Genomic DNA, 16,160 nt, shown 5'->3' on the forward strand with positions numbered 1-16,160 from the left:
TTTATCCTGGTCCTGAGAAAACTATGAGTGACATAATGGTTGAAGCTTCAGCGAGTAGAGATGTTTTACCCATGATTATAAATAAATCCTGATTGAAATCTGTTGGCGTTGATGTTAAGCCATGATTCTGAGAAGACAAGCCTAGAGGGACCAGAGTAATACAGTCCAGACATATAGTTTTCTGATGAGCTCACCATTTATGGGGACAAAACTTGGAATATATTGAGAAATGAAAGTTAATATATCCTTTATTAGACAGTCTTTCTGGTCTATCAGTTTTCTCACTGGACTTTTGATGACAGCTGTATGGCAAACAATCTAACACTGAGTTCATTCTGAAGTGCAGGTATTCTTCATTGTTGATGGGAAGAATATCCACATACTCCAGGTATCAGAAGACAGAGATAGTTTAGTTGCGGTTATTTAAGAGCCAGACTTATATTTTTCCACTAGTCTCCAGGTTTTTTGATAACCACAGTCTGTATCTAATTCCACTTGCAGCTCTGACACTCAGCATAGTGTCTAGATTAGAGTGGTCATTTTGTACACATAAGAGTGGTCTTAAACTCATTAATGAAGGGTGATGATACAGCATATGCCAGTGATCAACTCATTAAGAATTCTAGGGCCAAGCTCGGTGGCTCATGCCTGTAAGCCCAGCACTTTGGGAGGCTGAGGTGGGCAGATCATTTGAGGCCAGGAGTTCAAGACCAGCCTGGCCAACATGGCAAAACCTTGTCTCTACTAAAAATACAAAAAATTAGCCAGGTGTGGTGATGCATGTCTGTAATCCAGCTACTCAGGTCGCTGAGGCACGAGAATAGTTCAAACTCAGGAGGTCGAGGGTGCAGTGAGCCAAGATGGTGCCACTGCACTCTAGCCTGGGTGACAGAGTGAGAATGTCTTAAAAAAAAAAAAAAGAAAAGAAAAGAAAAAAAAAAAAAGAATTCGACTTATGTGCTATCCCATTTTTGAGGAACTAGGGATGATAAACATTACAACTTATTTTAAAGTGACATCTTGAAATTTTCTTAAAAAGTGTTTGGGACAATATTACTGCTAACCTAATAAGTAAATTAACTCCTGATATTCCAGTGATACCTTTAATTGTACTTTGTGCTATAAAATCAGAAATGCTGTTTCCAGAATGTTAGGTTTTCTGGCCAGAGCAAACCACATCACACCAACACTTTTGCTTTGTGTTGCTATGGCTTGTATTATTAGTTGACATGTAAGGCAGCCAATATTTTTTTCTAGTTTAAGAGACATTAGGTTATCACTTAACTTGGCTCTGTATAGGAAAATTGATTGAGACTATCACTAGAGGCAATGAAAAAATATAACATAGACCTTTTATCCTGGAACTAAGATATCCAGGTTTTCTTCTCCATTGGAAACTATCTTCTTTTGGGGTATTTGTATCTTTCAAAAAGAGGAGAATTACTTGTGATTAAGCTTAGTAAGAGTGAATTCTCTGATTTTTTCAAAATAATGTGTGGCCACTTAGATGAAGAGAATAGTTGATCTACTTGGCTAAGGTGATAGTACATTTTTTAAATCAAAATATGTTCTTCATGTAAGAAAGATTTTGGGAACAGTGATATTTTCCTATAGACATTATTCTTAGGATAGTTAGGTAGTCAGTGATTATCTGTAGAATATTTTTAATGGATAGATACTAGAGATGTATCTCCCAACTTTATTCTACTGTTGGTAAAGGAGGTGAATCAGATGACCTCAGATTTTACAGATTTGTTTTCCCCAAAAGTTTTAAACTTGGATGGGGGAAGCACAAAGATTCATGGCAACTTACCTGCATTAACTTTATAGTATTGAAATTGAAATGACAGAAAAGTGAAGCTTAGAATTAAAAAAAAGGAATATTGGTTCACATCTGTAATCTCAGCACTTTGGGGGGCCGAGGCGGGAAAATCACTTGAAACCAGGAGTTCAAGACCAGCCTGGGCAACAAAGTGAGACCTCCCCTGCCCCCTGCCCCCCAAGGAAATGTTATAAATACATGAAGATGTCAATAGCAAATCTGGGAATGGGCTCTCAGTTTGTAGTGGATGTTTTGCTGTGCCACCCACATCCCCCCTTAGGACTGCAGAACATGTTTTCCCAGCTGTCAGGAGTGCTGCCCACATATAGCTTTCAGCTTGCAGCCCTCTCTGGGAATTGCCCTTGGCTGACTAGAGTGTTTTGTTTAAGGACATTCCTCCTTTTTGGGGTCATCCTGCATCCAATGACTGAATCATGCCATGATATAAAGTCCTGCTCCCTTTGATCCTATTCTAAAGGCCTGTTGCAGCTCCAGAGCTCTCCGTGGGTGTGGCTGTTGCTTTCACTGTGGCTGCATCAAGAGCCCAACTGCTCCCTCTGCCCAGCAGTGCTGCCTTCCTCTCTTACAGGTGTTAATCCCAAGAGAACTTGCCAATTAACCTCTTATACACAAAGCTCCCTCTAAATCTACTACCCAGGAATCCAACCTAGACCAATAGCTCTGTTTTCTCCAAGGTCAATCTAAGATATTTCCTCTAGCTTTCATAAGTGAGAACAGATGGAATAGTCTTTCTCTGAAATCATTTTCTTTTGAATTCCTGTGGCTTCATAATCTATAGCCATCTATTGACAGAATCCTACTAAGAATCTACAGAAGATAGAGTCTTAGGAGGTTCATTTGGGCAAGGGTTTCAGTTTAGGAAAATGATGAAAGAGAATACATTTCCTGTACAACATTCAGCAGGCTTATTGTTCAGGTAAAACTTAGTGAGTTGATCATTTTATTTTCAAAATAGGAAGGCTAAATTGTGTGTCTATTTCTGCATCTGAATAATGCACAATAGCATTTATATAAATTAGGCAGGGCATCTGTAAGATTGATTACTTTTTCTCAGCAAATTGTTAAACTAAATTCTCCATGCTGTAGCACTACGTCTTTCATCATCTCCTCTTATTCTCACCCTCCTCCCTGGCAAAATTGGTGAGAGAGCATCTTCAGCAGCTGACCAGAGACCTCCCTGTGTGATTTTTGCCTCAGCATAAGCATTTTGCTAAAATGAAGGGAGAAAAAGGGGAAACATCTGCATTCTTTAAAATAAATAGATTCCAAAGACATGAGCATTATGTTCATTCTCAGTGTAATGAGATCCTGTTCACCAGTCTGTTATTAGGGGATTAGGGTCAAGCTGTCTGTTTTCCTCTAGCGCAGCTCTGATGGTGCTGGGATTGAAAAGAACCAGAAACTGCTGCTGTCCACTGAGTGTTTGTGCCAGGGGATCATGATTGTAAGCTGTCTTTGGATCAACTGGTTTTAAATGCCAGGAGTGTGCACTGTTGCCGTGATTGGGTCCTTTCAGCTCCTTAGGGTCCAATCTTTTTCTATATAGCTAACACATAATTACTCTGGGAAATAAAGTAAACAGGAACAATAAATATAGATTTATTAAGAGCATGAGCTTTGTAGCCAGACAAACTTGGGTTCTGGTCCTAGACCTGCCACTTATATGTGACCTTGGCAAAGTTTTCTTCTATTACTTCTTCTTTTTCTATTCTTCCTTCCAGTTGGCCATTAAAATACTAATATGTGTAATGCCAAAAAATTTAAACAGTACAAAAGAGCATAAAATGGAAATGAAGTCTCTCTTCCACCCCAATTTCTCTCTTCATTTTATTTCTCTATTGTCAACCACAGTAGTTTCTTGTGTATGTTTCAAGAAATTTTCTATGCCTATAAACATGTATAATATATCCTACATGCACTTACTTCTTTTTACATTACCTAATAATGTAACTAACAGCATATTTCATATTAGCACATATAGACCTACCTTATTCTTTTCAGTGGCTGCACTATATTCCATTGAGTGAATGAACCATGATTAAATAAGTGTTTCATGGTACATCTATCTAATTCCTCTTGATGGACATTTTCGTGGCTTCTAATCAATTTCTGTTACAAATAATGCTGCAGTAAATATCCTGGTACATTCATATTTGAGTACCTGTAGGATCAGTTTTCAAAGTGTGTGGTTATTTAAACTTTTGATAGATACTGCAAAATAAGGCAAAGATTGCATGAACCTCAGTGTCCTATTCTATAAAATGGGAGTCAAAACAATACCTATCTCTAGGACTGTTGTGAGGATTAAATGAGATAAGATACATGAATAGTGTTGCCAGATGTAGCAAATTAAAATATAAGACTCTATTTAAATTTGGAATTCAGGTAAACAATAATAATGTTTTTGTATAAATGTGTCCAATATATTACATGGAATATATACTAAAAATAATTTGTTGTTTATCTGAAATTCAAATTTAATGAGGTGCTATTAATTTTATTTGGCACCCTATACATGAAGGGATCAGTACAGTCCCTGGAATGCAGTAAGCACTAAATAAACGTTGGATGCTATAATTCTTTTTAGGCATTCAGGCAAATGCTATCATTCAACAAATGTTTTTGGAAATGATGATTCTATACTCCTTAGTTTATTTATCATTCATTCACTACATACTTACTGAGTGCCTGCTGTGAACTAGGCATTGTCCTCAGGATGAAGTCCTCAGGATGAAGTCCTCAGGATGAAGTGGTGAACAAAACAAAGTTTATCAGCAAGGGAATACTTTTGAATGTTATAGGGCCGACATATGCTTGAGATTAAAGAAGAAACCAAGCTCAGCGTAAATGGATTGATTGGTTAATTAGGGGAGGTCAATTATATTGACCTTTATTATCTTCTGTCTCTAGTACCCCAACACTTCTGTAGCTTGTGAGGAAATCCCCTTTTCAGGAATCCATGTTGCTGGTGGGAAATCAGGAGCATTAGAACATGGAAAGGATGACCTTGATGAACCCATTGAAAATCCCCTCTTGTTTCTTAAGCTTTAGCAATACACTTGCAATATTGCTTCCAAAAGTGTTGCTTAAGGTCAACACTTGATTTTCAGCTTTTGAAAGCAATGGTCTAGTGACATGGAGCATGGTAGGTGCTGCCTCACTCTCAGACTTTCATTTTCTCAAGGAGATTTTCAGCAAAGTCTAGCAGCTCTTACCTTGCTATGCCTCATCAGGAAGAAGCAGGTACAGACCAGTTTATCAAAAATTATTAGTTGCAGTTGCTATCTCTTACCTCCTTTTCTTAGAACTCAAGAGTTGTGAGAGTAGATATATATATATTTTTAAAAATTGCTTCAAATAATTCTAGTTGTTGTTCTTTGGCAGTTAAACTCCATATGTTTTATGGTGCCTTTGGAATTTAAATTTTATGAATTTTTTACTTGGATTTTGGCTTATTTAGCAATTGGCTTGTGAGTTTGCTAAGGTAAAGTCTATCTCATTATCCCATATGTATTTAAAAAAAAACCCTGATTCTAAGATGCATTAACTAGATTATGTCAGAGTTTTATACTCTGAAATAATTATATGATGCTGAAATTTGAGCCACATTTTAAAATCTTACAACTTCTCCTTTCTTTGCAGAATATTCATATACTGCAATTCATCTACAGGAGCTTTTACCTTTTGACAACGGCAAAAGCAAAGTTTGAAGGTGCTGAGTCTGTGGAGCCAGTATCACCTTCACAACCCAAAAGGCCATCCTATGTCCCTCTAGAAGAGCTGTGGTGCAAGATTGCTTTAAACACGAACCCTGAGAACAGCTGCATCACATACGTAGAGCCAGGGAGTGTCTGCTTTCATGTTTCAAGTTGGTGACGAAACCCAATCACCATACAGGCTAACATTTTAGAAGTCTAGAAATATTCTGAAGATGAGTTTTAAAGCAAATAATTTTGTCTGCCCCTCCAGTGCTGCTGGGACATTTTTTATGTATTGTTGTCAGTGGTGGTGGTTGTAGGTAGGACAAGAAAAATGGTTGGATTCAAAATATAGATTATTTAAATTAGTTTACAGGTCTTTATCAGTTTATGCTTATTCAGTAAGTTTGGGTACTTCTGTTGCTATGACCCTTAGTGCTCATTAAATGTATCTCTGAGTTCCCAGTTAAGTATAGTTACATATATCAATATTTAATAAGATAGAATAGGGAATAACATAAAAAATCCTCTGATTGTATTGTACATACTGATTGTTCTACAGGGATATATTCAAGTCAGAGGTTAAGCAAGGCATCTCACACAGCCTGTGGCTTACCAATATCTCCAGGCTCTTTTTCTGTAAACTCTAGTTACATTTGTAGAGTGTTACTTTCTCCTCTTTAAAATAATCTATTTTGTACTTCTTTTTCTTACTCTTTGTTCAGTTTCTGATAACTTTGTCAAGTCATAAGACACTTTCCTATCATGATCTTACTTTGTGTGGGCTGTGCTTTCTTCTTGTTAGGGTGCTGTCCACAAATCTGAAAAGTGTGTCCAATTGTCCATTGTACAGGTTATTGATGAAGTAGTTTGGATTGTGCTAGGCTCAGCGTCAACATCCAGGACTACTGCCTACTGTTTCTTGTATGATCCTTCCTAGAGCTTGTACTATACAAGTTGGAAGAATAAGAGTTTGGAAATAAAATGCAATATCATCTCAACTTCTTCCTGAGGCAGGTGCACTTTCAATAGAGACTTCAAGGCAATTTGGTAGCAGTGCAGTTTCCAAAAATGACACAATAGGCTTCTCCATCCACTCATGCCTATTTTTTCTGAGATACTGTTTGCTGAGAAGTGTCAGTAAGGTGCCAGAGGAGGTGTCTCTAGGAGAAATTAACCAGCACGTAATTCATACCTGTAAAGATAAACGAGATTTAGAAGGCTTCCTAGGTTCTTCTGTTGTTGTCAAACTAGATAAAGTTCAGAAAAGTGTAGCACTGGAAAAATGATTGAATTCTGGCTAGAGATGAAAATACTGCAATTGAAAAATTTCCAGAACAACATGTACTTGGATCTGTATTAAAGAAAAATTCTTTGAGTGTTTAAGCCAAATGATCCAGCAGAGTTGATAGTGTGAGGCATATTTCACAGTTGAATAAATATTTAAAACTATTTTCCAGGCTATAAAACAAGTAAATTAGGTTAATTTTTTTTAAAAGTACAATGAAATTAACCTGTCCACCTCAACTTTTGGGCAAACCTGCTCTACTCATCCCAACCTTTTCTCTTAGAAGGGAATCTCTGAGAAAGAAATGTGATGAAAACTTCCAAGTTAGAAAACAAAGCTGGTTTACATTTCAGGGAATTTCAGAAGGAATGATTAGCATCATGGTGTACTGACCCAGGTGGTCTGTATCCAGAGGGCCTGTCTGGTTTTGGGCAGCCCTGACTAAGTTGTCACCAGGGGCCAGATTCAATGGACACAATAGCTTTTCATAATAAACCCCTTTGAACTGGGTAGAGGGTGGGCTTGGGGCTCCATCGTATACATGAGCTGCACAGAAAGCAGTGCAGTAGGTTGACTGTGTTGTTCTCTATTCTGAGCTGCTGTCCTGTTAGAATACCACCAAGCCTGTCCTTCAGCCTCAGTGCTGGTTTGTAGGTGGTCCTTCTCATTCAGTCTTCCAAGGCTTCTTTTATCATGCTTTGTTGTTCTTGTCCTTTCCAGACTTTAACATATTTTTCCTGTTGCATTTTAGCTGTTGCTCTACCTTGCCACTGTCTCCTTCACTTTCTTGCCTCCAGTTAAATAGACTTCTGAGGCAATGGCAATGATGTTTCTGTATTAATAAAGAGTTTGAAAAGAATGTCGATGACTAAAATTTATTGAGATTTCATAGCTGCTGCATAAAACTGGCACCATGCGGGTGGTGGAAAGCGTGCTCAGCCAAGAGTTTAGCATGTTGAGTTTAGCCCAGGAGTACCAATAACTCACTGGGTATCTTTGGGCAACCACTTAACCTCTCTGGGCCTTTGTTCTCATGTTAATGTAAGGCCATTTTGAATCTAACATACTAGGAAAGTCTCGTCTGCTTCCTCTGTTATATGATGTTACATTGTGAATACATTCCCTTGGTTGTACTTCTGAGTCTTCATTCTTGAAAAAAATTAATTTTGTTTTTGTTTTTAGACTACAGAATGAAAAATGGATGAATGTCAAAGTGGGAGACATCATTAAATTAGAAAATAACCAATTTGTTGCTGTGAGTATTCAATATTGTTTAAAGAATTTATCGCAGATTAAAGTAGCCTATATATGGAAGTATTTACATTTGCAAATTTAGTAAATCCTTGCTAATCCAGAATAATTATCTTCAGTATGTATTAGTAAAAAGTCACAATTATAAAATATTTTAAAAGGCATTGATTTATTAGTTTCAATAACATGGTAACTCACATAAGGTTGAGTGAGTATCACCTTGTGTATTTCCCTAGGGATCTTTTAAATTAATAGGAACAACAGATTTTAAATTAGAAAACCAATATTTGATGTAAATAAGAGTTTTTAAAATGCTCCTGAGTACTTTAAAAAGTCTGTTCTCACGTATTTTGTGATTAGTACTGTTAATATCCTGATTAGTATTGTTAATTTACAGTATATTTGAAAAAAACATAAGCTAGAGAAAGAAAAGATATGTTTCTTCCTTAAAAATTAGAAAATGTGTATTGATTGTGCTGAATTAATAACATGTTAATTAATGAGATTTTACTTTATCAAATATACTATAATTTATATACTCAAGTGGCCTATGTTATAATTTCCTTAATAAAATTCAAGGGATTGGTCTAATCACTAAAATATATGCAACTAACTATAGTTCAAATTAAATTTAAGGTAATAAAAATTATTGAGATCAGAGATTAAAAATTCAAGTTATTGTTTATGTCAAATATATATTAGATTACATATGAAATTTTTTGTGTTGAGTGCTATTTTGTGTATCAACTTGAAACATTTTACCACAGGGAAAAAAATATGGCCCCAAGAGTTATTTACAAGACAACTCAGTTAAGACTCCTAAACATTCACTTTCAGAAGCAGTCTTCTTTCATTAATGCACCATCTGTGTATACTGAATTCTCCAGAACAGCCCACACTAAGGAGACTACTCAGTAGACTGGTCATTCACAAAAGAGTTCACACTTTAAGTAGAGAAGTGCTTATTTCTCTGGTAACCGCAGTGCTTTGGAAAATAGTTGGGAACCAAAAATAAACAAAAAGGTGTCGACAGCCAAAACAGAGGTCTCAAAGTCCACTCTGGGTTAAGCTCCTCATAAGTAGAACAGTTTGCCAGGTTCTCACTCGCAATCTATTTACTTTTATTTAAGCCGCAATTTAAATTTGCTTGTCCATCTTGTTTTTCAGCTCATTAAAGATTAGAAATAATACCCTGGAGGGTGGTGTCTGTTAGAACATACTGTGTGTGTGGAATCAAGGTAGATCCAGTGTAAGGGCACTAGATGGGGAACTGGGTGAGAACTGAGGCTTTGCTCTATTCCTTCAGTGACAGCAAAGACTTTATCTTCTTTGTCTTTGGTTTGTCCATGTGTCAAATAAGAAGCTAGAGCACTACAGGATCTCAAAACTCCCTTCCATGCTGTGATTCTCTGTGTAAGCTGACACCAGACTATATGATTCTTGCAGGCAAAGCGCATATTGATTTGCCTGTTTTCCAACACTTGGTACCATGTTCCATCATCAGGGGCATTTGGTAAATGTTGGCTAAATAAATAAGTATTGATCTTTGTAAGAAAGAAGACAGGAAAAAAAAAGAAAAGTGCATATAAATTTACAAAAATTCAGATGTTCTGGGTCAGTGGGATACCAGTAAACAGTATCTGCCCTAATTAAAGATTGTGTATATTCAGGATTCTTTGTCTAAGAAGAAAGGGCTCCAGGCAACTCATTCGAGTTCTACTCTCAGTTAAAATGATTACAATGAAAGAGTTTTGGTGCTTCTAAGTGGATAACCTTAACTTATAAAAAAGGGACATGTGAAATTCTAAGATGTGTGCATTCAAATGTTTTTGGCAATGACTTTAGCTAGATAGTGTCATAATAGAGAGGAATTAGCATAAACCTATATATGCCACACACTTAACTATCATATTATTTGGAACTGAATATTTCAGGGGCAATGCTAGGTATGTTTTTTACTTCCGGTATTCAGTGAAAACAATGAGTCCTAGGAGCCCCATGAATGTGCTCTAACAAGGGGGAACATCAGACTGGACTCAGTCTGCTCATTTCTCACATTTTTAGGAGTGGGTCCAGAAAAGAAGCAGTCAAATCTATGTCTCAAAGCTTTTAACTCTGTGGTGCCTCGTGGCCAGCATATCTAGGCTCCAATCGGCACTCTAGCCTTTATATTTGAATTTGTATTTTCCTTGGACTTTGTTTTTAATTTAGTTATATCTTCTATATTATGGTATGTATGCTTACTTGCTATTGCAAAAGCATCAATGAAATGAAATACAGAAGGCAAGCACAAGTGCAATTGAAGAGCAGAATATTGAATTTTAATTAATTTAGATTTAAATAGCTGCGTGTGATTTGTGGCTACTGTATTAGACACACAGATGTAGCCTTTTATGGTGGTTCCCATGATGGGGTGAGAATGCTTATTTTCCACTCTTCCTCCTGTTTTCATTTGGAGGGACGGCACCAAAATACCACTTTAAGTGTCTTTCATCCACTTGCTCTCTCCTCTCTCCTAGGAGTGACTTCTTGGATTGGTGAGTTTGGGAGCTGGGAGTGGTACACATGACCTAGGTGATGCTTCCTTAATTCTTATTCTTTTTGAGCTGCACCTGTGTGCAGAGAGTCCGTTCTGCTCTGCTCTTCCGTGCCATCAATGTTATAGAAACAAATCCCTGTGGTGGGGGTAGTGGGAGGGCCAGGGAAACTTAGAGCTTCCAGCATCTGTGGTTTGATACGTTTGTCTGATAGGGGTGAAGCCCATTTGGGCCACAGACCTAAAGCCTGGTCTTTATCAATAATAACAGCTTTATCAAAAAAAGATGATATTTTTATCTCCATTGTTCTCTGTTTGACTTCTACAAATGTAGTTCTGTTGGCCTAATCTTTGAATAATCGAGGATGGGAGTCCTTCAAAACCACCTCACAGCACCTCTTGATTAGATAATTTTGTTCAAAGTTTTCCCATGACTACCTACTCAGCACCTACAAAACCATTTTCAAGGGCAAGAAAATTTTTTTTAGGTGAACCACTGGAATCACTTAGGAGTACTAATATATCTCCCTGCACTCTGGTATGAGCTGGCAGGGGCTTCAGAGAGCTTGTATTTGGGGGGTAAAACTTATGGGACCCTGAAAGAGACCCACTTAGGAGTTATACTGAGGTGGATTTTGGGGGAAACCAGGTCATGAAGGTCATGAAAACAATACTAGCATTTATTGACCATGCGTCACATGCCAGACAATATTAACAAGCACTTTCTGTGATTAACTCATTTAATCCTCACATTAGCTCAGTAAGGGCAGGTTATATAGTATCCTTATTGCTCTCACTTTACAGATGAGAAAACAGAGGCACAGTGCCATCAAATAGCTTGCTAGTGGGACATTCAGGAGTTAAGTCTATGTAATCTAGCTCAAGTGCCCCCACTTCTAACCACTACCATTTGCTATTCCTGACTGCATTGGAAAAGTCATCCTCATTGACTTGAGTCTGGGCTACCAGCGTTAGGGGCTCTGGGCTTGGATGCTGGAAGCCAAGTGATCAGAAAATATGTTGTGCCCAATGCAGATGCATAACTTCTGGCTGTTCAGACTTAGAATTTGCAACCTGATTTATGTCAGTTCATCAGTAAACTTTTAAGCAAGGAAAAATAACTCACCAGAGATTGCCAATTAGCTGGCATATTCAGAAGTTACTTACCTTTTTTTTTTTTTTTTTTTTTTTAATGTAGCGAACCCCCTTGTTTTGCATTTGTATATACATTTTAAAATTCAAGAATACTTTTGGGCTGAATTGCCAGAATTCCTAGTTTTTTGGCGCAACCAGGAAAAATGCAGAGTATAATTCAGATACCACAAGGAGTTTGACTGGCATTAGAAGAACCAAATACATTTTGTTAGAAAAACATACTGCAGAATTCCTGATACTACCGGAACCCGGGCCATGGGAGCCAGGTGTACCTTTCTCCTTCACTTGACAGCAGTGCTCTTGTGTTGTTTCACTTTTCTTAGCTGATGGTAGAAACAAAATCCTTACTGGGCATGAGTATATTTGAACATTACCAGAATTGAGTTGTTTAGCTTGTTTGAAAAGTCCTTCCTTTCCCTCCACAAAAAGGCATTCATAGAATTGTTTTAAAACCAAGGCATTCTTCTGATACAGGAATGGACAGTTTTACCCTTTGGAAATGATAGGGCTAGAAAGATTAATTTGACCTAAACTCCAGGTGTGACTGGAGTGGGCTTTTGCTCTTTCTTGACTCATCAGAGAATTTCATCTATTCTTTTTCAACACCTTTCTTGGACGCACTTCCAGAGAGGCGCTTTTTTTTTTTTTTTTTTTTTTTCTTTTTTTTTTTTTTGGTGGTCTCATTGCCCTCATTGCTCTTTTAAGTTTTACAGCTTCAAGTCAGTTACTTGTTGTTCCAACCTATTTGCTGTAAATAAACCATCTCTATCTTTCCATCTCTTTCTGTGTGTGTGTCTCTCTCTCTGATCTATATCTAATTGTCATATTTATATGACAGTAGAAAGTGGGGGTAAAATATTCAGGCAAGGATTTTTTTTGACCAGAGGAACAGCCTGCCTGTTAAGAAATTTTATGATGTCCATTATTATTCTCACACTTCCTTCTCTTCTTTATCACCATCTTTTTCTTATTCTTCTCAAATCACTGTAATTAGAAAAACAATGATATGTCTAGTACATATTAGTAACCAATATGCATTTATTGGACCTGAAATTTAAACTTTAAATACAAATGTTACCTATCACCATACAAAGTTCATTTTTAGAATCTCATTCTCGTTTTTTGACTCAATACATGAGCTATTTTGTTTTTTATTTTTATTTTTGGATTATAATAAAAGATAATGTTGTAGATGATAGAGAAGATAAATAACTCTATGTGTGAGAATGGCCTAAAAAATAAAAGGAGATCCAAAAGTGTTCAACTTAATTCTACAAATTTATCTTTCCATCAGGTCATGGAACCACAATCCAAATATTCTTTCACCATTGTGGTTTTGATTTTTGAACGCCAACAAAGCAAAACAAAGCATAAAACAAAGTGAAATACTTTCTGTTTTTCATAGTTTTGTGTTCCAGTGATTTAGTAGCCCACCAGAGGAAAAGAGCATACATTTTGGGATCAGAAGTTCTGAATTCTAGTTCCAGATCTGCAATTTAAGCTATGCGTGTCCATGAGGATTGCGTTAAGTCTCTTGGGCCTTTGGGTTCCTCAATGACTTTGGAAGGGCCATGGGCTTTACATGAGTTAATTTAGTTCTTCTGGTGGGTGTGGTAGAGTCTATTCCTCCCTCACTCCTGAGCCAGATATGACCTCCCCGGTTCCTCATCCATACAATGGGAAGAATACTACTCACAGGGTTAAGAGAGTAAAATGACACAATTATGAGAGAGGGTTTTATAAATCCTTAAATAATTGTATAGCTTTAAGGTGTTATCGTTGCTTTACATTTTACTTTATTCTTTAACTCAACAAACATTAATTATGACTAATAAACCTATGAGGACAATGCCTTTGGCTCTGAGGACCCAAATATGTTCAGTGCATTCTTTTCAGGTTCCCTCTAATGGGAATATTTGTTTTCTGTTGCCCATGGAAGCTGGGGAAGGGGCGTTGTATTGGAAAACACTGGTTCCTTCATGGAGGACATAGCAGAGCCTTTCCTGGCAGAGCAAGGAGAAAAGGCACTAATAATTCACAAAAGAAAGTAAATATGGGGCATATAATAGGTGGTTCTGAATGGAATTAATGATATCCTGGCCCACCTGTGAGTTTGGATATTCATGCTTTTCCTTTCCACTTCTTTACTCCTGTTAGTCATTCTGCCTTGGGGACCTCCTTTCACTGCATCTAGAATCTTCCATGATGCCCTTCCTCAACTAGCAATCCAATGTTGCACTCTCATTTGCACTCCCTTCATAGCACTTTATTAATAAGGCTCTTAGAACCCTTATATTCTGCCTTTATTAAACTATACAAATCCTTGAAGCAAAGAGGTTTTGAATCATTTTGGTATCCCTTGCAGTATATGCCTCATACTGCCCAGATTGAAATCCTGGCTCCTCCACTTACTGTGTGACCTTGAGGAAGTTACAGTACCCCTCTGGGCCTTACTTTGCTCATCTGTAAAGTGGAGATAACAATAGGACCTGCGCTATAGGATTTCTGTGAACGTTAAATAAAATAGCACATGTGAAGCTCTTAGGACGGTGCTGGACACATAGTAAACCCTCCCTAAATATCAGCTACATTATTTGGAATCATAAACACCTACATCTGGAACACAAGTTTCTGGATCAACTAGGAATTGGGTCCCTGTAGGATTTACTGGAGGAGTCAGTTTGAGGAGGCCTGCTGTGAGACTCAGAGTCCTGGGGAAGGTGGGCCCCGAAATCCATGTGTTGCTCCACTCCTGGCACAGCACCTCTGGAAAGGGGTGACAAGGGATGAGCAGGGCTTTTTCTGCAGCTCTCCTGCCCTTTCCTTTTCACAATTATGACTGAGTGCACTAGAAAATAGGCCTGCCTGCATGACGATGAGCACATTGACCTCTTATCCTCCTGGCCCCCCTGGGCCTTCCCTTCACACTCCCTCCTCAACCACAATGAATTAATGCCTTGAAGGATGAGGTTAACAAAAGGGAACAGCAGGCCTCAGCAGAGGGACAGGGAGAAGGGAGGATAGATGAAGGGAGTGCAGCATGGCGATCACGGAGTAAGAAAGCCGGAGGAAGGTTCACAGAACATCAAAGAGAAAGGTGGTAACTGGGGAGATGGGCGGAGGTGGGGAAGGTAGGTGTCTCCGTCCCAGAGAGTACAGTGAGCAGGAACAGTTAGCCTGGAACCTGTGGGGGTCAGCCTGTGGGAAGCTGGGTCACTGCTCAGGAGAGAATCTGACCGCCAGATGGCAGTGGCGCCTCAGTCACATGTTCCTAGCCAGCTGTGTGCAGGGACTCCTCCCCTTGTTTACCATGGTGTGAGTGTCAATGCAGCCCTGCCCAGTCTTCAACAGTAACACTGGATTCGAGTTTCAAAGAAAAGCAGCCCTGGGTACAAATAGGCATCTTTCTCTATACTTCATAACTGTATTCAGTCACAGATTCTTAGGATTAGAGAATTTTGGATTTTGTTTCAAATGAGCCTTTTAAGCTCAGGGGAGGAGAGGCGCAGGCCCACAGACTGACTATTGAGCTCTTTTCCTGTTTAGTGCCTTGTGCCTGCTCTTATGCATTGAAATTTAAATGTGGGAAGTAAGATCAAGGTGAATTTTCAGAAAACTTTTTTTTCCCTTTAAAATCAGGATGGGTAGTTTTTGGTCCAAGAGCGACATCACTTTCTTTATGTGGCTTTGCTCTGTTCACAGTGTGACAAGTCAGAAAATTTCTGCCTCAACAAGCTTCTGTGGCTCTTTGATTCAGAGTTGTGTAAGAGCCTTGGTAATGCAAACCCACTTATTCCTTTAGGGGCTGTCACAGGGCATTTTTCCCCAGCTCTGTTTTATTCCAATCCCAATTTGGACAAAACCACACACACACACACACACACACGCACGCACACACGCACACACACCCTATTTTTGAGTTGCAAATTTAAAAGCTTGAGACTCAAGAAAGTAAATTGATTCTAAATTTAACCCCCAAGACTCAAGAACAAAGCAATTCTAATGTTTTAAAAAACAAAGGTAAGAAAATTTCACAGATTTGGAATGCCAATCATAGATTCAGACATAGCTAGAAAATTGTTAGGCTAATGTCTCAAACTAAATTGCTAAAATTTAAGCCAATTCTTTTTAGATATTCAGACTCTTCAAAATTTTATAAAAATGCTTATTTTTAAAATAAGTTTAGAAATTTGAAATGAAATCGATAAGAACTTTACCAATTTAGAGAGCTACCAGGATTCTAAAACTGAATTGTGATAGGTGATTTGCAAAGCTCAACTGGACATCAGAATAGAACTGATTATCTCTGAAAAACCCAAACTACTCAGTCTCTGATTTCTTCCCACTGCCTTTAACTACATTTTCTCTTCTGTCTTGCTCTCTTCCTTA

The 16,160-nt window shown here is 38.0% G+C and overlaps 1 protein-coding gene across 4 annotated transcripts in view; it reads left to right on the forward strand.

Moving 5' to 3' along the window:
* LOC116273273 (probable phospholipid-transporting ATPase IM) overlaps positions 1-16,160 on the forward strand; it is a 152,842-nt gene that overhangs the window by 95,398 nt on the left and 41,284 nt on the right. For all 4 annotated transcript variants that reach the window (XM_031662246.1, XM_031662243.1, XM_031662244.1 and 1 more), the window contains one exon: positions 8,012-8,084. In XM_031662246.1, coding sequence (XP_031518106.1) covers positions 8,012-8,084 — 73 coding nt within the window. The remainder of the gene's footprint in view (positions 1-8,011; positions 8,085-16,160) is intronic.

The sequence above is a fragment of the Papio anubis genome, unplaced genomic scaffold (genome assembly GCF_008728515.1).
Source record: "Papio anubis isolate 15944 unplaced genomic scaffold, Panubis1.0 scaffold50, whole genome shotgun sequence".
Classification (NCBI taxonomy): Eukaryota; Metazoa; Chordata; class Mammalia; order Primates; family Cercopithecidae; genus Papio; species Papio anubis.